This window comes from Anomaloglossus baeobatrachus, chromosome 3, assembly GCF_048569485.1.
Source record: "Anomaloglossus baeobatrachus isolate aAnoBae1 chromosome 3, aAnoBae1.hap1, whole genome shotgun sequence".
NCBI classification, from domain to species: Eukaryota; Metazoa; Chordata; class Amphibia; order Anura; family Aromobatidae; genus Anomaloglossus; species Anomaloglossus baeobatrachus.
This window is the reverse complement of record NC_134355.1, coordinates 188,375,460-188,395,883: the sequence shown is the minus strand read 5'-3', so window position 1 is coordinate 188,395,883 and position 20,424 is coordinate 188,375,460. Positions and strand designations below refer to the sequence as shown.

Here is a 20,424-nt window from a genome sequence, read left to right as displayed (position 1 = left end):
CTAATACACAAATTGTCATGAATAAACAGTTTTGAATCATTACTAATAATCCACAATCCACATTTTAATTTCCGGAGTGTCCCATTAAATTTGTAAGCCTATATTTTGAAATAATTCCTACAATAATATCTATATCAGTAAACTTTATTCCAAGAGCATTTAAAATCCAATTAGGATTATAATAACACTTTCTCCGAGAATGAGTCTTTGTAAATCACAAAGAGGGTTTCCCTCTGAAGCAGCAGTGAAGTAACAATCACTAATCCAGATCACGACAAGTGACAGGGATTTGTTCTTCAGTTTTACATCCTGAAAAGACTGTTTTCAAATTGTTTTCAGCTAAGCTTTTCCTATCACAAAGCCTTTAAATAATGATGCGATTAGTAATATGGAATGTAGTTCAGCTAATTAGGTCAGTCCCTCCAGTACCGTGAGTGCCATATATACCGACTGTTTTCAGCTATTTTTATTACAGTGGAAAGAGTAAAAAACCCTTTTTTCTCGATACCGACCTTTTACAGATAAATAAACAGTAAAAAGAACATGCAATGACTTAATTTGTTGCTTTAGAATATATATTAGTTGAAGTAGCTTAAATTCCAGTCAACATTATCATAAAGGAGATGGCAAATGTTATTCAAACACTATTAGCGATATAATAGGACTACAGGATTCAGATGCAATCGGCACGTGTCTACTACATAGTTATAAGCACCCGCAAAAAAGTAAAATAATCAACAGTTGTGCTAAAATCTAGACACGCATGTATGAGAGGTCAACCATTGTCCAAGAAAGAGATTGCCACGTAATAAAATTTCCATAACTCATCGTGCCATGTGAGATTATAAATGAATCCATAATACACGATGCCATGATTCATAATAAATCGTGCCACAATACACGGTGCCATATGCCACTTTACACGGTGCCATGTTCCATAATACATCGTGCCATGTGCCATAAGACACAGTGCCATATGCCATTATATATGTTGCCATAATACATTGTGCCATAATAGATTATGTCATATCTCATGCCACAAAACATCATGTCATGTGTCATAATACATTGTGCCATGTGCCATAATACATGGTGCAGCTTGGCTCCCCCCCCCAGACAAACTAAAAAGCTGGCTATTATTATTACTAATATTTATTTCTAAATGGAGTGTGTTACCTGATTCATGATGCCCAAGCCACGGGCAGCATGAATTGCAGTCTGGCAGCACAATTGCTTCAAGTTATATTATTCTTTTAAACACTCCATCATTTCAGAGATGGTATACTTTAAAGAGCTAGCCATGGACCATAGCCGGAGACAAGACTAGTCCACACTGCACCTGGCTGTCTTCTTCCAGCGCTGCAGCTAGAATTGAACACGTTACCAAATACCTAACTAAACTTATTTCTGAGGCCAGGTACACATATCCGGCTTTTCGCCGGTTTGACGGATGCGGCGCACGCCAGTACAGTGTATAGAGTACACTGGCAGCGCAACAAGTGCCGGTCACATGCTGTCATGTGACCGGAGCATGTGACCCGGAAACGTGAAAAGCCGGATAAATGTGTTCTCGGCCTATAGGTGCTATTGACATGAATTTCTCATCAGATTTCGGTAACAACCCATTCAATCAACATAGACAAAAAGTCAAACCATAAATATCCATCAATTTGGTGATGTATAACAATGAGAAATGACAGGGAAAAAGTATTGAACATACTTACTGAAATTTATTTAATACTTGGTACAAAAGCCTTTGTTAGTGATAACAGAGTTTTTTCCTTTGCTGTGTCTCGGATCATGGTCTTGCTGAAATGTCCATGTTCATTTCATCATGATCATCCTAGTACATTGCCACAGATTTTTATCAAGAATGTTTCAGTACATTTGTCCATTCATCCTCCCTTCAATTATATGACGTTTGGTGTGCCATATTCTGAAAAAACAGCCTTACACTATGAGGTTCTCACCTCAATACTTCACCGTTGGTATGGTGATTTGGGGTGATAAGCAGTGCCTTTTTTGCCATCCAAACATGGTGTGTATTATGGCATCCAAAGAGTTAAATTGTGGTCTCATATGACCCAACTATGTTCTCCCATTATTTCACAGGATTGTCTAAATGTTGTTAAAGGGAACCTGTCACCAGATCTGGTGACTATAAGCTGCGGCAACCACCACTGGGCTCTTATATACAGCATTCTAACATGCTGTATATAAGAGCCCAGGCCGCTGTGTAGAATGCAAAAATGACTTTATAATATTCACCTAAATGGTCGGTACAGTGCAGATTGGTCAGATGGGTGGCTCTGTTCTCCGGGTGCGGTGCCTCCTCTTTCAGCCATCTTTGTCCTCCTTCTTCTGAAGCCAGGGTGCATGACGCGTCCTACGTCAAGCACTCAGGCCCTGATCAGGGCAGATCAAAGTATTGTAATGCGCCTGCTCAGAACCTCAATGCCGGCGCATGTACATGACGTAGGATGCGTCATGCACACCGGCTTCAGAAGAAGGACAAAGATGACCGAAAAAGGAGGTGCCGCACCCGAAGAACAGAACCACCCAAGCGACCAGTCTGCACAACACGGCCCGTTTAGGTATTATAAAGTAATTTTTACATTCTACACAGCGGCCTGGGCTCTTACAGTTAGGTCCAGAAATATTTGGACAGTGACACAATTTTCGCGAGTTGGGCTCTGCATGCCACCACATTGGATTTGAAATGAAACCTCTACAACAGAATTCAAGTGCAGATTGTAACGTTTAATTTGAAGGTTTGAACAAAAATATCTGATAGAAATTGTAGGAATTGTACACATTTCTTTACAAACACTCCAAATTTTAGGAGGTCAAAAGTAATTGGACAAATAAACCAAACCCAAACAAAATATTTTTATTTTCAATATTTTGTTGCAAATCCTTTGGAGGCAATCACTGCCTTAAGTCTGGAACCCATGGACATCACCAAACGCTGGGTTTCCTCCTTCTTAATGCTTTGCCAGGCCTTTACAGCCGCAGCCTTCAGGTCTTGCTTGTTTGTGGGTCTTTCCGTCTTAAGTCTGGATTTGAGCAAGTGAAATGCATGCTCAATTGGGTTAAGATCTGGTGATTGACTTGGCCATTGCAGAATGTTCCATTATTTTGCACTCATGAACTCCTGGGTAACTTTGGCTGTATGCTTGGGGTCATTGTCCATCTGTACTATGAAGCGCTGTCCGATCAACTTTGCGGCATTTGGCTGAATCTGGGCTGAAAGTATATCCCGGTACATTTCAGAATTCATACAGCTACTCTTGTCTGCTGTTATGTCATCAATAAACACAAGTGACCCAGTGCCATTGAAAGCCATGCATGCCCATGCCATCACGTTGCCTCCACCATGTTTTACAGAGGATGTGGTGTGCCTTGGATCATGTGCCGTTCCCTTTCTTCTCCAAACTTTTTTCTTCCCATCATTCTGGTACAGGTTGATCTTGGTCTCATCTGTCCATAGGATACTTTTCCAGAACTGAGCTGGCTTCATGAGGTGTTTTTCAGCAAATTTAACTCTGGCCTGTCTATTTTTGGAATTAATGAATGGTTTGCATCTAGATGTGAACCCTTTGTATTTACTTTCATGGAGTCTTCTCTTTACTGTTGACTTAGAGACAGATACACCTACTTCACTGATAGTGTTCTGGACTTCAGTTGATGTTGTGAACGGGTTCTTCTTCACCAAAGAAAGTATGCGGCGATCATCCACCACTGTTGTCATCCGTGGACGCCCAGGCCTTTTTGAGTTCCCAAGCTCACCAGTCAATTCTTTTTTTCTCAGAATGTGCCCGACTGTTGATTTTGCTACTCCAAGCATGTCTGCTATCTCTCTGATGGATTTTTTCTTTTTTTTCAGCCTCAGGATGTTCTGCTTCACCTCAATTGAGAGTTCCTTAGACCGCATGTTGTCTGGTCACAGCAACAGCTTCCAAATGCAAAACCACACACCTGTAATCAACCCCAGACCTTTGAACTACTTCATTGATTACAGGTTAACAAGGGAGACGCCTTCAGAGTTAATTGCAACCCTTAGAGTCCCTTGTCCAATTACTTCTGGTCCCTTGAAAAAGAGGAGGCTATACATTACAGAGCTATGATTCCTAAACCCTTTCTCCGATTTGGATGTGAAAACTCTCATATTGCAGCTGGGAGTGTGCACTTTCAGCCCATATTATATATATAATTGTATTTCTGAACATGTTTTTGTAAACAGCTAAAATAACAAAACTTGTGTCACTGTCCAAATATTTCTGGACCTAACTGTATATACAGCATGTTAGAATGCTGTATATAAGAGCCCACTGGTGGTTGCCGCAGCTTATAGTCACCAAATCTGGTGACAGGTTCCCTTTAAGCAAACTTTAAATGTGCTTGAACATTCTTTTTGTTCAGCAATGGAGTCTTGCGTGGTGAGCGTGCATTCAGGCATAGAGGTTGAGTGCATTACTTATTGTTTTCTTTTAAACACTTGTACCTGCTTAGTTAAGGTCTATCGGTAATTCTCCACAGGTGGTCCTTGGCTCTTGGACAACTATTCGGATAATTCTTTTCACTTTTCTATCTAAAATCTGGTGGGGAACACCTGGTTGTGTCCTATTTATGGTGAAATTTCCACTTTCGGATTATGGCTCCAACAGTGCTCACTGGAACCTTCAGTAGTTTAAAAAGTCTTAAGCAATAGCATCAGATGAACATGCTGATAATATTTTTCACTAAGCAGCAGGATTGCTATCTAATTACTGAGACTTTTTCCCTATGTCATTTCTCATTATTAAATAAGGAACTGTGGAAGACAAAAAGCGCAATAGGGTCTTACCCCAATATAGAAAGGGTAAAGTGGTGTATCACACTCACCTTTAATGGTTGTGCCAGTCACAACCACTATGCAGGCATGTAAGAATCCGGGTCTAGGCAGCAGCCCCAAGAAGTAGCTGATAACAGAGAGTAATGGAGAAAGGGTCTTAAATCCGCGCCAAGGACTCAATGGGTCCAGAAAGAGATTAATGCTTCTTTTAATATCATGCACAGGTCAACGCGTTTCAGGAGTCACAGCTCCCTTCATCAGGACAACAGGCAGAAGAACATCAAATCTGTTACAATGGGGGACTGTGCGGTTTGAAAGCATGCAGTGACGTCATAGGAATACCCATCACAAAAAAAAAAAAATTGCGGGCGGGATCACGGCCACTAAAATATGTCAATTTATAATCAAACAGATTCGTTAACCTCTATTTTACATGTAGTTTTTAAAATAGAGGTTCACGTATCTGTTTGATTATAAATTGACATATTTTAGTGATTGTTAAAACATCACAGGGTTTCAGAATGATCGTGATCCCGCCCGCAATTTGTTTTTTTTTTGTTATGGGTGTTCCTATGACATCACTGCATGCTTTTAAACCGCACAGTCCCCCATTGTAACAGATTTGATGTTCTTCTGCCTGTTGTCCTGATGAAGGGAGCTGTGACTCCTGAAACGCGTTGACCTGTGCATGATATTAAAAGAAGCATTAATCTCTTTCTGGATCCATTGAGTCCTTGGCGCGGATTTAAGACCCTTTCTCCATCACTCTCTGTTATCAGCTATTTCTCATTATTACACATAACTAAGTCTATGGTTTGATTTCTTTGCTTGTGTGGATTGGATGAGTTGTTACCGACATCTGGTGAGAAATTCATTGGTGACGTGTTGAATACTTATTTCACCCAACTGTATTTACCTGCAGATATGTGGTTAATCTTTTGGTATATAGAAATAAAATCATTCCTGTCTACCGTGCAAGAAGCATGGCTACTATTTTCTCCTTGTAGCTGCTCCCATTACAGCACGCAGACATGATTTCAACACTATTTGCTGGAAGATTGACCCTGTATCTTCAGGTATAGAGCGATTCTGGTCATGATAAGTTTCCTTAAAGATTTTGTATCTCCTACAGTATCTTCTATTTCATTTGGATAGAAATGTTTCCTGACCTGGTATGTTTCAGTTAGGCTGTATTTGCATCTTGTTATTTCAGTACATTCCGCATGCATGTTGGGAATGCTCCTAATATTCCCAACATATCCATACACTACATTTATGTATGAAAGTGTGATATTCAGCACATCCCTTATATATAGGCAAAGTGTGAACTCAAAATGGGTGATTTAGGTCACGGCCTAGGCATATGTTCCAGTTTTTGGTCAGGTGGCTATGTTTGGAGTTATCAGTTTGATGAAGACTTCTTACTGAACAATGTACCCAAAGATCATAAACAACTAACATATATCCATAACTTAGAATATTGAGATATTGAGAATTAGACTGTATAAACTGTATTGGACTTATCAATTATTTTTTTTATGGATGGTGAAAAAAAGTCCCCTATTTTTCCACAATGCCAAGAAATGAATACATGACTGGAAACCCTGTAAATGTTTCACTATACTTCTGACACATACAGTGGGGAAAAAGTATTTAGTCAGCCACCAATTGTGCAAGTTCTCCCACTTAAAAAGATGAGGTCGGCCTGTAATTGACATCATAGATAGACCACAACTATGAGAGACAAAATGAGAACAAAAAAATCCAGAAAATCACCTTGTCTGATTTGCAAGATTTTTATTGAAAATTATGGTAGAAAATAAGTATTTGGTTAACAATAAAAGTTCATCTCAATATTTTGTTCTATATCCTTTGTTGGCAATGACAGAGGTCAAACATTTTCTGTAAGTCTTCACAAGGTTGGCGCACACTGTTGGTAGTATGTTGGCCCATTCCTCCATGCAAATCTCCTCTACAGCAGTGATGTTTTGGGTCTGTTGCTGGGTAACACGGAATTTCAACTCCCTCCTAAGGTTTTCTATGGTGTTGAGATCTGGAGACTGGCTAGGCCACTCCAGGACCTTCATATGCTTCTTACAAAGCCACTCCTTTGTTGCCCTGTTTCATCCTCAATGCCCTTGATGGTGGAAGGAGGTTTGCACTCACAATCTCACGATACATGGCCCCATTCATTCTTTCATGTACACGTTGTCCTGGTCCGTTTGCAGTGAAACAGCCCCAAAGCATAATGTTGCCACCCCCATGCTTCACAGTAGGTATGGTGTTCTTTGGATGCAAATCAGCATTCTGTCTCCTCCAACCATGACGAGTTGTGTTTCTGCCAAACAGTTCTACTTTGGTTTCATGAGACCATATGACATTCTCCCAATACTCTTCTGGATAATCCAAATTTTTTCTAGCAAACTTCAGATGGACCTTTACATGTACTGGCTTAAGCAGGGGAACAACTCTGGCACTGCAGGATCCAAGTCCCTGGTGGCGTAGTGTGTTACTGATGATAGCCTTTGTTATGATGGTCTCAGCTCTATGCAGGTCATTCACTAGGTCCCCCCGTGTGGTTCTGGGATTTTTGCTCACTGTTCTTGTGATGGTTTCGACCCCACGGGGTGAGATCTTGTGTTTAGCTCCAGATCAAGGGAGATTATCAGTGGTCTTGTATGTCTACCATTTTCTTATTATTGCTCTCACAGTTCATCACACCAAGCTGCTTGCCTATTGTAGAATCAGTCTTCCCAACCTGGTGAAGGCCTACAATTTTGTTTCTGGTGTCCTCACCAAAGTGGAGTTTGGACTGTGACTGTTTGAGGTTATGGACAGGTGTATTTAACTGATAACAAGTTCAAACAGGTGTCATTACTACAGGTAATGAGTGGAGGACAGAGGAGCCTCTTAAAGAAGACGTTACAGGTCTGTGAGAGCCAGAAATCTTCCACCATAATTTGCAAATAAAAATCTTACCAAATGAAACAAGGTGATTTTCTGGATTTGTTTTCTCACTTTGTCTCTCATAGTTGTCTACCTATGATGTCAATTACCGGCCTCTCTCATCTTTTTAAGTAGGAGAACCTGCACAATTGGTGGCTGACAATACTTTTTTTCCCAACTGTAGCTCTGATAGATTGAGAAACCTCGGTGTCAACACAGCCGTGCAATTTATTCCTACTTTTCTCTGAGGAACTAAAGCCCTGATGTTTTGCATGGCTGTCTTACTGAGTGAAGTGCAGAGAGGAGCATGCTATTTAATGAATTTGGCACATCTGATTAGTGTGGGGCACCTCGTCAGAAATGTTACTCCAATCAGGGACTGCTTCCAATGTAGTTTTAACCTCACTTTTATATCTCATGATGATTTGTTTTTCTGTCATTTTTAAGGAAGTGTATGTTGGGAAAGAAACTTTATGCACAATTGATGGTCTCCACTTCAACAGCACATATAATGCAAGAGTCAAAGCATTTAATTCAACAGGCCTTGGACCTTACAGCAAGACTGTAGTTCTCCAGACATCTGATGGTGTGTACGGAATAATGATTTTCATAAATGTATTTTTACTGTGACATTATATGTGAATATCTATATTAGATGCATTTAAAGGAAGTCTGTGAGCCCAAACTACAGTACATACTAAGAACATAGCCTTGTAGGAATAAAACCCCCATAGAAATCAATCTATAAGCCCCAATTTATCATTGTTATTGCCAGGTTGCGCAAAAATGTTGCAACTTGTGGCAATTTGACACTAGTTTCTCCCAGCCCTGCCAAAATGGGCACAGCTGGGGTGAGATGGGTTATCAGCACAAGGGCCTGACACTACAGCTCTTCTAATGCCTGACCAGTGTAAGATTTGCAGGACAGCATGCAACAGTTTACACATGCTGTGCATGCCTGTAGCTGGGCTTTAAAGGAGACTGTGATTTTTACTATATACAGCAATGCTATAGCATTGCTGTGTATACAGTACAAGTGATCAGATGATTGCAGCTTCGGTTCCTCTAACGTGACTATTAAATGCAAAATAATAATTAAAAAGTAAAAAAAAATTGGAAAAATTGGAAAAAAACATAAAAGTTCAAATCCCCCATTTTGCCCCATTAAAAATAGAGATAATAAAAAAATACAGCAATGTGGTATCACCGCTTTCAGAAAAGTCCAATCTATCAAAATATAAAAGCAATTAACCCCATCGGTTAATACTATAAACAAATAAAATTCGAGAACACCAAAATTTTTTTTTTTGGGTGGCTGCAATGGCACAAAAAATGCTATAAAAAGCGATCAAAATATATCTGTCTCTAAATGGTTAAAAAAAGCAAAAAGATAGTCTCACCTTGCAAAATAACCCATCACACGGCTCGATTGACTAAAAAAATGAAAATATTATGGGTCTTGGAAAATGGCAACACAAGCCCCTTAATTTTCTTTGACAAACTTCTCATTTTTTTCACCACTTAAATAATAAAAAATTGGACATGTTTGGTATCACCGTAATTGTACCGATGATAATTTTATTGCGAGGTCAGTTTTACCATAAAATACCGTTAAAACAATTCCCAAAATTCTAAATCTAAATTTATTATTAATGTAAAGTACATTGTGTCAGGAAAAAAACAGACTTACAACCACTCAGAAATGCAAAGGCAATCAAAAGCTGTTGTTACGTAAAGTCACACATGCCAGATATATAAAATGCAAACATAGGCCTAGGTCAGTCATGGCGAACCTTTTACAGGCCGAGTGCTCAAATTGTAGCCCTGAACCCATTTTTTTTCTGAAGTGCCAACCAATCCTATTATGTAAATAATTGATTGTAACCTTACCTTTGCAGTCTTCTCTTCTCCTCAGCAGGGGCCATCACGCTCATGCTTACCACACATTGAAGCTGAGCCCCTGCCTTTCCAGACACAGCAGTTGGATTGATCTTTCTGGAAAAAATTGCAGCATATTAGACAGAGATTTTAGCATGGAATGCAATCAGATTTCACCCTGTAATCCACATCTACATTTCAAAGTCTGAACATCTTGAAATCCCATAAACACGTAGGAGTTGCTCCCCTTCCCCTTCATTGTGTAGTTATGTCTCCCTTCCTGGGCCACTTCCTGGTAAACATGTCGCCCATCCTGATATATATTTCCTACATTCTGGTATATTTGTCACCATCATAGCCCCATCCTGGTAAATGTACCCCATCCCGGCATATTCCCCATCCTGGTAAATGTACCCCATCCCGGCATGTACCCCATTCCTGGTAAATGTCCTCCATTCTGGTAAATGTACCCCATCCTGATAAATGTACCCCATCCTGGTAAATGTACCCCATCCAGGCATGTTCCCTTATCCTGGTAAATGTTCCCTTTCCTGGTAAACGTACCCCATTCTGGTAAATGTACCCCATCCTGATAAATGTACCCCATCCTGGTAAATGTACCCCATCCAGGCATGTTCCCTTATCCTGGTAAATGTTCCCTTTCCTGGTAAACATACCCCATCCTGGTAAATGTATCCCATCCTGATAAATGTCACCCTTCCTGCTAAATGTACCCCTTCCTGGCATGTTTCCTCATCCTGGCATGTTCATGTACCCCCATCCTTTCATGTTTCCCCCCATCCTGGTAAATATATCCCCCCCATCCTGGTAAATGTATCCCCCATCCTGGTAAATGTACCGCATCCTTGCATGTTTCCCCCCATCCTTGCAGCCATGTTTCCACCCATCCTTGCATGTTTCCGCCATCCTTGCAGTCACGTTTCCCCCCATCCTTGCAGTCATGTTTCCCCCATCTTTGCATGTTTCCCCCATCTTTGCAGCCATGTTTCCCCCATCTTTGCAGCTGTTTCCCCATCCTTGCAGCCATGTTTCCCCCATCCTTGCAGCCATGTTTCCCCCCATCCTTGCATGTTTCCCCCATCTTTGCAGCCATGTTTCTCCCATCCTTGCAGCCATGTTTCCCCCATCTTTGCATGTTTCTCTCCATCTTTGCTCGTTTCCCCCATCCTTGCACGCTTCCCCCATCCTTGCAGCCATGTTTTCCCCGTACTCTCCATGTTTGCCCCGTGCTCTGTTTGTTTGACCCGTGCTCTGTTTGTATGCCCCGTGCTCTGTATGCCCCGTGCTCTGTTTGCCCCGTGCTGTTTGTTTGCCCCGTGCTCTGTATGCTCCGTGCTCTGTTTGCCCCGTGCTCTGTTTGTTTGCCCCGTGCTCTCTATGCCCCGTGCTCTGTTTGTCCCTTTGCTGTTTGTTTGCCCCGTGTTCTGTATGCCCCGTGCTCTGTTTGCCCCGTGCTCTGTCTGTTTGCCCTGTGCTCTGTTTGCCCCGTGCTCTGTTTGTTTGCCCCATGCTGTTTGTTTGCCCCGTGCTCTGTTTGTTTGCCCTGTGCTTTGTTTTCCCCGTGCTCTGTTTGTTTTCCCCGTGCTCTGTTTGTTTGCCCCGTGCTCTGTTTGTTTGCCCCGTGCTCTGTATGCCCCGTGCTCTGTTTGTTTGCCCCGTGCTTTGTTTGTTTGCCCCGTGCTGGCACTGTCCCCCCACACCTTGGCACAGCCGCACACAGCTTAAAAATAAAAAAATAACTAAAAAAACTCTAACCTTCCAGCACCCGCTCCACCGCTGCGCACTACTGGGTCCTCAGTCAGTTCCCGCGCGGCCACAAGACGCCGGCGCCGCTTTTTGACGCTCCTCCGCCTCCTAGGCAACAGGCCTGTGGCTTAGGAGAGGGGGAGTGCCAGAGGGAGGAGAAATGTCTCCTCTGCTCCAACACAACTTTGAACTGCCGACGCGATCACACCGACAGTTCAAAGTGGCTGAATGTGGCGACAGCGCGCGTGCCGACAGAAAGGGCTCTGCGTGCCCAGTCTGGCATGTGTGCCATAGGTTCGCCATCACTGGCCTAGGTGATATGTATGGACTGTGTACAGGGCCTTTCATTTTATGTTGAACCAGACATAATATATAATTGTGGCTGCAGAGCGGAATGAAAATTGTTTTGTTTTTTTTTAAATTTGACCTCTTCTTTGCAGAGATTGTAGCAATTAAAGTACTTTGTTCCTAATAAGTAAACTTTTGTTCAAGGGAACCTGTCTTAAAAAAACACTATTAATCTGCAGATATGGGGATAATCTGCACGTTAATAGAATTCTGAAGCTGCTCGGCGCCCACACAGAGAGCCCCGCTACGAGCAGGACATGAATTTCATTCCTCCCAGCCGCGTTGGTGTCCTAGGGGTGGCCAGGGCCGTCACTAGGAATTTCAGGGCCCCACACTGGCAAAATTATGGGGCCCCCTTGAGACTCCACCCAGGCTCCACCCCAGTTCCGCCTCCACCCCTCAAACCTTCCACAGTCCGCCACCACTCTTGGAAAAACACACACATATATATATATATATATATATATATATATATATATATACACACACACACACACACAGTCATGGCCAAAAGTATTAGCACCCTTGAAGTTGTTCCAGAAAATGAAGTATTTCCCTCAGAAAAGTAATAATACACCCTCTACATCGCTTGCCCCTCTCCATAATGCACCTTCTAGATCGCCCCTCTCCATAACACTCCACCTGCACCGCCTCTTTCCATAATACACGCTCTACACCACCCCACTCCATAATACACGCTCTACACCGCCTCTCTCCATAATACAGTCTCTACACCGCCCCGCTCCATAATACACGCTCTACACCTCCTCTCCCACACTGCTCCTACATATAATATCCCCACACATACTCTACCCCTGTGTAGAATATCTCTCCCACACACACTGCCCCTCGATATAATATCCCTCACATACGCTGCCCCTCTGTATACTATCCCCCACACAAGCTGCCCCTCTGTATACTATCTCTCACACACACACACACACACACACACACACACTGCTCGTCCTGGCATATACAGGTACATCTCTATAAATTAGAATATCATCAAAAAGTTTAACTTATTTCAGCAATTTAATACAAAAAGTGAATCACATATGTTGTATAGAGTCATTACACACAGTGATCTATTTCAAGTGTTTATTTCTGTTAATGATTATGGCTTACAGATGATTTACTGAGATGCACCAGTATGTCCCCATCCTGGTCCTTCCTGATATGTATGTCCCCCTACCGGTATATGTATCCGCCTTCTGGGCCTATTCTGGTTTTTGTCCCCTTCCTAGCACATATGTTCTCCTCCTGGTATATATGTCCCCTCCCTGGGATGCTCCTGTTATATATGTCCCCATCCTGGTTTATTTGTCCCCATCCTGGGGGCCTCCAAGTATATATATATAAATCCCCCTCCTTGGCACATTCTGGTATATATGTACTTATCCTGGTTTCTGCCCCTTTCTAAGCCCCTCCTGGCATATTTGCCACAAAAAGAAAATAAATGAACCTGAAACATTTTACTCATCCTCCCCAACTCCCACGTCGTGCGGCGTCCTCTCTGAGCCATGATGCATTTCAGCTGGATATGTGCCCTCCAACGCACATCCAGCTGAAGCAAGGTGGGGACTGGGGTCGGCGGGCCCCTCCACCACCCCCGGCAATTGTCCTGCTCCTGTCTTTGGCTCACAGAGCGATTATCTGTCTCCTTAGAATAGGTCACCAATGTCTGATTGGTCGGGGTCTGACACCCCAGCCAATTGCCTGTTCTAGGTGCTGTGCAGGTGGTGGCCAGAAGTGCTCAGTTCTGGATCTGCTCTGTCTTCTGATAGTGGCAGCAGCCTCCTATCAATGAGGCGGATGTGCAGTACCGGGCCGCGGACACTATCAGAGGAAGGAGCAGATCCAGAAATAAGTATTTCCGGCCACCTGCACCAAGAGCAGCTGATCAGTGGGGGTCCTATTGCACTCACATAAGAAGCAATGCACAAGTGGGACTCAGGCCTAATGATGACACACAGTATCACAAATAAGCATTTACATTCAGGTACCTTATAGATGATGTTGTGTCTGAGTCATTTCTTTCTATTCTTTATCTTGTCCTGACGCCATGATGACTTTTCACATTCACATCTCGTCTCTGTAGATTTCCATCCTCTCCGGTCTGCTGCAGCACATCCTGACATGATGCCCCTAAAAATAGCAAAATGATTATACTTCTATTTAAAAAAAATCTGCCCTACGCTGTGGCCCAGAATAAATAATAGCCCCTCATTGTGTTCTCTGCACAAAATATGACCCCACACTGTCCCTCTTATGGTACATACCCTCCACACTCCTTCTCTTTCCATACTGCGAATACTCTTCACACTGTCCTTTACACTATGTCCCCTTATACTGCCCAGTCTCTATTCTGTGCCCCCTCACATTCTTATCATCCCTTACTGTCTTCTCACTACATCCTGTGTGTCCATATACTTTTCCTCTCATTCCCCTCATCCTGCCCACTTGCTCCTCATACCATGTCACTCTTTATTCTGTGTCCTCAAAATTTATTTCCAGTTTGCTCAACATCCTCTCTCCCCCCATACATCACCCCTCATCCTCTCTCTCCCCATACATCACCCCTCATCCTCTCTCTCCCCATACATCACCCCTCATCCTCTCTCTCCCGATACATCACCCCTCATCCTCTCTCTCCCGATACATCACCCCTCATCCTCTCTCTCCCCATACATCACCCCTCATCCTCTCTCTCCTCACGCATCACCCCTCATCCTCTCTCCCCCCACACACCACCCCTCATCCTCTCTACCCCCCACACACCACTCCTCATCCTCTCTCCCCCCCACACACCACCCCTCATCCTCTTTCCCCATACATCACCCCTCATGCTCTCCTCCCATGCATCACCCCTCATCCTCTTTCTCCCCATGCATCATCCCTCATCCTCTCTTTCCCCATACTGTGTCCAAACAATTTTCCCCCTCCCGATCCTCTGTCCACAGATAGTATGAGGGAGAGAGGGTGGGGGAGGGAACTGTTTCCATAGATACCCCCTTCTCACCCCATACTGTTCCTCTTCTGTGTCTTCAGCTCCACTGGAGCACTTATCAGCATTCTCTGCCGCCTCCACGCTGTGGCCCTGACTTCCGGGTCAGCAGGGTGATCAGCTGACCTGATCACATGACAGCCGTCGCTCTGACCCGGAAGTCAGCACCAGTGTTAACAGTTTTAACAGTTTCCCAGTGTTAACAGTGGGAGCCACGTGCTGCAGATTCTATGAGTGCGGCTGTCAGCGTGACAGCGTCAGCTCAGAGAATAACTGGCTCCCACTACAGAGCGGCAAACGCAGCCCCTCGGGTAGACTTTCACACTGATGCAGCCTGACAGCTCCCCCCTCACAGTTGCACCTGGGGTAGATGCACCGCCAGCCCCCCTAGATACTGGGTATGCAGCCCATTATCTCCATGCGATGCAAATTAGCCATGTGTATAGTGGCAAAAGCAACACTCCCGGGTCCTCTGCTGTGGCTGTGACTAGGGGGGCCCGGTGATGAGGGGTGGGGGCTCAGCTGGCCCAGGGCTTACTAAATGAAGTAATTGTTCCTGGCTCAGCCATGCCCCTCCTCTTTATCGGGCCCCCTACACTAGTCTCAGTAGTAATGCCCTGATGGCGGCTCTGGGGGTGGCACTAGCGCGGCTTCAGTCACCACTTTGTGCAAAGTGAGCATTGGCTGTAACGTTCCTGGCACTGATTGACTACCATCATCTGCTTCTAACAGCTATGTTGGCTCTTCTGGCATTTACGGTGCAGCCAAGAGGATGTTCTTTTTTATCCGCACATACGCCCCACGCCCCAAGACATGATCGCAGGGCGCTGATTGGTTGCTATGAAATCCAGGGTTCTGCTGAAGACTCGCATGTCTGTTATGATGGTGCTGATTTTTGCTGTATACTGAGATATTGTTGTATATAGTACAATCTCCTGATCACAGGTCCAAGTCCCTTAAAAAGGACTACAAATACAGAAAAAGTAAAAAAAAATGTTTCAAAAATATGAAAAAAATACATATATGTGGCATCTCCACATCCATAAAAGTCCAGTATATCAACATGCAAAATTAATTAACATGATCATTAAATTGCATAATGAGAAGCAAAAAATCAAAACTCAAGAATTTGTTTTTTTTCAGATGCCATAACACTACAAAAAAAATCAAAACACTGTATCCACCCCAAAATTGTATCAATAAAAACACTGGCTCAGGATGCAAAACAACAAGACCTCACACAGCTTGAAAAGTGAAATCATTATGGGTCTATGTAAATGGCGATATGCAACATTTTTTATGATATTCTGATTTATTTTCACTAGTGACTGGCCAACTGGAACTGTGAAGTTCGGGTCAGTACCAGACACCTAGTATCCATGCACAGACCCCAAACACAGACTTCTCAGGGAAGTCTGTGTTACTGTTCGGTTTCAGCCACCCGAATAAAAAGAAAAAAATGAATCAAAATGGGTATTAAAGCAGGACAATTTTACTTACCAAGTCCCCGCCAGCTGTCACACAGATTCTGGGTCCATTCATTAAAGCTCATGAATATTCATTGCTTCCTCCGACCACTCTCTCTGACAGCATTTATGATTGGTTGCAGACAGACTGCCAGCATCTGTGATTGGTTGCTCTCACACTAGCCATCTGGGTCCACAGACTGCAATGTAAAAATAAATAAATAATTGGAAAAATAGCATAGGGTCCCCTTTATTTTTATACCCAGTGCAGATAAAGCACACAGCTGGAGGCTGCAGTCCTCAATTGTGTGCGTTATCTTGGCTGTGTATCAAAATACGATTATTTAAAAATAATAGTTTCAAAAAAACAACATATGGTCCGTCTGAATTTTGAAACCCACCCAAAATAAAGCAGACAGCTGGGGGCTGATAGTCTCAGGCTAGAGAGGCCTATAAATAGCAGCCTGCAGCCCCTTCAGAGTGGGCGCATCTATTAGATATGCAAATCCTGGCACTTTACCATGCTTATCCCTATTGCCCTGGAACGGTGGCAATTGGGATAATTTAAAAGGTTATTGACAGCTGTGATTTGTCAAAAATCACAGCTGTCATCAAACCCAAGGTTAGTAATAGGTAGCGGTCTATGAGACCCCCCCCCCATTACTAGTCATGTTAGTAAAAAAAAATAAACACAAAGCCAAGAGAAAACTTCTTTATTTAAAAAAACAAACAAAACCCCACTCTCTTTTTCCAATTTATTAACCCCCAAAACACCCCATGGTGATCCCGTATCTGCTACATCTGAGTTCGCAGTGCGTGGTCACATTAGAAAACATTGGAGATATAAAATTCTGGCACACGTGGATTTATGTAGAAATAATGTTTTATTTCACAGTAATTTCTGCAAATAGTCACGCCGTCAGTTTTGCCAACGTTTCGGCTCTTATATTCAGAGCCTTTGTCTGGGCAATACGTATCCTGAGGTGGACAATAAGACACTTGCAGAGGTAAGATTCTGGGGGCTGCAGCCTCCAGCTCTTTGTTTTATCTGTGCTGTGTATATAAATAGAGGGGAACTTATGCTATTTTTTCAATTATTTATTTGTTTTTACACTCCGCTCCGCGGACCCAGACAGCTAGTGTGAGGGCAACCAATCATAAACACCGGCACACTAGAGGTCTGACTGCAGCCAATCACAGATGCTGCCACAGAGGCTGGGTGGGGGAAGCAGTGAATATTTATAAACTTTAATGAGTGGACCCGGAAGCAATGTGACAGCTGCGTGGGAACTTAGTAAGTATAATTGTCCTGCTTTAATCCCCATTTTGCTTCCATTTGTAGCCCCTTAGCCCTTACTAATACCATTCTACAGCCCACAAGTTTGGGTTCCCATAGATTTATATGGGGTTTGGAATCCGGGCTCAAATTTGGGTTCAAGTCCAGCCTCAAACCAGCATGTTTTTTTTAAGTCTGGCTGGACCTGCTGAACCCAGACATCTGCGGGTTCGCCCATCTCTATATTTTATCCACTAAATAAATAAAAACAATCTGTGAGTGTTTAGTATCACCGTAATGATGCAGACCTGAAAAATCATATTGACATGAAATTTTTACAACGAATGCTATTAAAAAAGAAAAAAAAAATTGTGAGATCACAGTTTTTTGCCATTTTTCCCATGCACGGATTTTTTTCACCTTTTCACATGTACAATGTATGATGCAATAGAAAAATACAACTATTTCTACAAAAACCAAGCCTTCATCTGGAAAAATAAAAAAGTTATGACTGTTGGAAGAAGGGGATAATAAAACAGAAAAACAGAAAATTGCCATGTCATGAAGGGGTTAAAAGATAAAAAGTAAAATAGTGTTATGAGGTTATGACCCCAATAACGAGAAATATGTAGCTAATTTTAAAAAGAACTATTTTCTGCCAAGAAATGTATTAAAATGTTGGGGAATTAAAGGCAGGCAGATCATTTATTCAACTTCATTATTTTACTTAAAAGAGTTGTCCAGTTTAAAACAAGTCTGCAGTTACTGGGCACTGTGAGGATTCGTCAGTATAAGCACCAGGAACGGCAGTCACAAGACCACAAGTAGACAATATGCAGACTCCTGACCAGAATCTGACTAGACTGTTTGCGGCATGTTCAATGCAATTGCGTGAGGCTGCATTCAGTGTAGTTGGAATGTGGCTGGGAGTATGCATATCGCATACTCGCGGCCTCGTGACCGCCGTTCCTGGCTCTGACTTCGGCGAATCCGTACAACATAACTGCTTTTAATACTCTACACATCAGCTATTCCAGAAGGGCTAATGACATCTTGAACTGTTTACTTCCAGTGGCCTTTTTCACATTTGATTCAAACACCGCACATCGGGATATTGTTTTGTCCAATGACAACATGACAGCGTCTTGCAGCAGTTATGATGACAGAGTGGTTTTGGGCACAGCTGCATTCTCCAAAGGAGTTCATTACTGGGAGGTACAAGTTGACAGATATGACAACCATCCTGATCCAGCTTTTGGTGTTGCCAGAATTAACGTAGTGAAGGATATGATGCTGGGAAAAGATGATAAGGCCTGGGCCATGTATGTGGACAATAACCGCAGTTGGTTCATGCACTGCAACTCTCATACTAACAGGTAAGTGGTAACAAAGAGGTCATATAGCATTAAAAGTTTAAGATGTTCATTAGAGACAACTTCTTTCAAAATTAGGCCACCTTAGTGATGAACTGATTGCTGCATGTCCCACTCCGTTCATCCAGGCTAAACAGCTGTAAGTCAAAACCAAGATAAAGCAAAGTTAAAGGGCCTGTCCACTACTAGGACAACACCTTCTGATTCCACGTTTCCCAGAAATAAAATAATAAAATCTATACTCACCTCCCGTACCAGCGCCCTTCCAGCAGCCGCAGAAATGTTGTGATGTCAAGCAAGCTAAATGTCCAATTAGCGCTTCTATCTCCCCGCCTTTGACCAAAAGAACAATCAACAGGAAGTGAGCACAGCCACAGCTTCAGCGCTCACTTCCTGTTGATTAACTTGTTTGGTCCGAAGGCGGGGAGACAGAAGCTGGCGCTGATTGGACAATGGAAGGCCACCGGTCCTGAAAATGAGTATAAGCATCATTATTTTACCTGGGGGACACATGTGGAATCAGAAGGGGTTGTCCTGGTAATGGCCAACCACTTTAACAAAGGGATTCTCAGAGAAATATAATAAAAGAGATAAAATACTTTTAAATATATAAGCTTCACTCCACCATTTTTTTAAGTTTATCGTCAAAGTGGTGCTTGTAGTCTAAGTTCCCTGACTCTACTCATATACTTACCTGCTGCTATCTTAATCCCCTATCACTGCCGCTCCAGTCGACTTTCTGCAGTTTGTGACCTGCCAACTGCTCCAGTGTTTCATGTGTGATCTTCATTCTGGCCTCTCTCTGGCTCTCATAGACTTGCATTGAGAGCTTGTGACTTTCACGCCACAGCAAGCACCGCTTGGCATGTGCACAATAGGAGGGGTACACCAACAAAGATGTAAAGGAAGGCCCTAATGTCGCTAGATGGGTCCTTTTCCCCCGTGCTTAACAACATACCTCTGCCCTGACTGACCCTGGACTAGCCCTGTTTAATATGTGGGCCAGCAAGACACTAGTCTTACTTCTATTATAAAGATAACATGAGGAACAGGAACAAACAAGGGAAACAGATTCAACAAAGAACTCCAAATGTTTTCCAGAAACAGATTCCGCCACTTATCCTGTAAAGATCATAAATGCTTTCTCTAAAGACAGCTCCTTCTCAGGTCAGCTTAGAAAGAACTATAGCCGGCATAGGGAGGAGTGAGGACTGGATATTTATAGCAGAAGAGAGTGTTAATCACAGTAGAATAGAAAGAAACCTTGACAGACTGCACAAGTTAAAACATACCTTCTTGCTAAATAAAGGTATTTAGAAAAAAAAAATAAATTTAAATCTATATTTATTTTATTTATTTTGTAACAATTCTTAGAGAAGCCCTTTAATGTTCTGATTATTGAAAACTGTATGTGGATTTAAAAATCACCATTTTTGAGGTTTTGAGAATCAGTTTATGATGTGATTTCTACATTCCCATGATGAATTTTTGATGTTGCAAATTTTCCACAGTATTTCTGCACCTACCAGATA

The 20,424-nt window shown here is 42.7% G+C and overlaps 1 protein-coding gene across 4 annotated transcripts in view; it reads left to right on the top strand.

Moving 5' to 3' along the window:
• The window catches only part of TRIM67 (tripartite motif containing 67), a 168,690-nt gene that overhangs the window by 106,604 nt on the left and 41,662 nt on the right, over positions 1-20,424 (top strand). For all 4 annotated transcript variants that reach the window (XM_075339643.1, XM_075339641.1, XM_075339642.1 and 1 more), the window contains exons 7-8: positions 8,228-8,366; positions 18,592-18,895. In XM_075339643.1, coding sequence (XP_075195758.1) covers positions 8,228-8,366; positions 18,592-18,895 — 443 coding nt within the window. The remainder of the gene's footprint in view (positions 1-8,227; positions 8,367-18,591; positions 18,896-20,424) is intronic.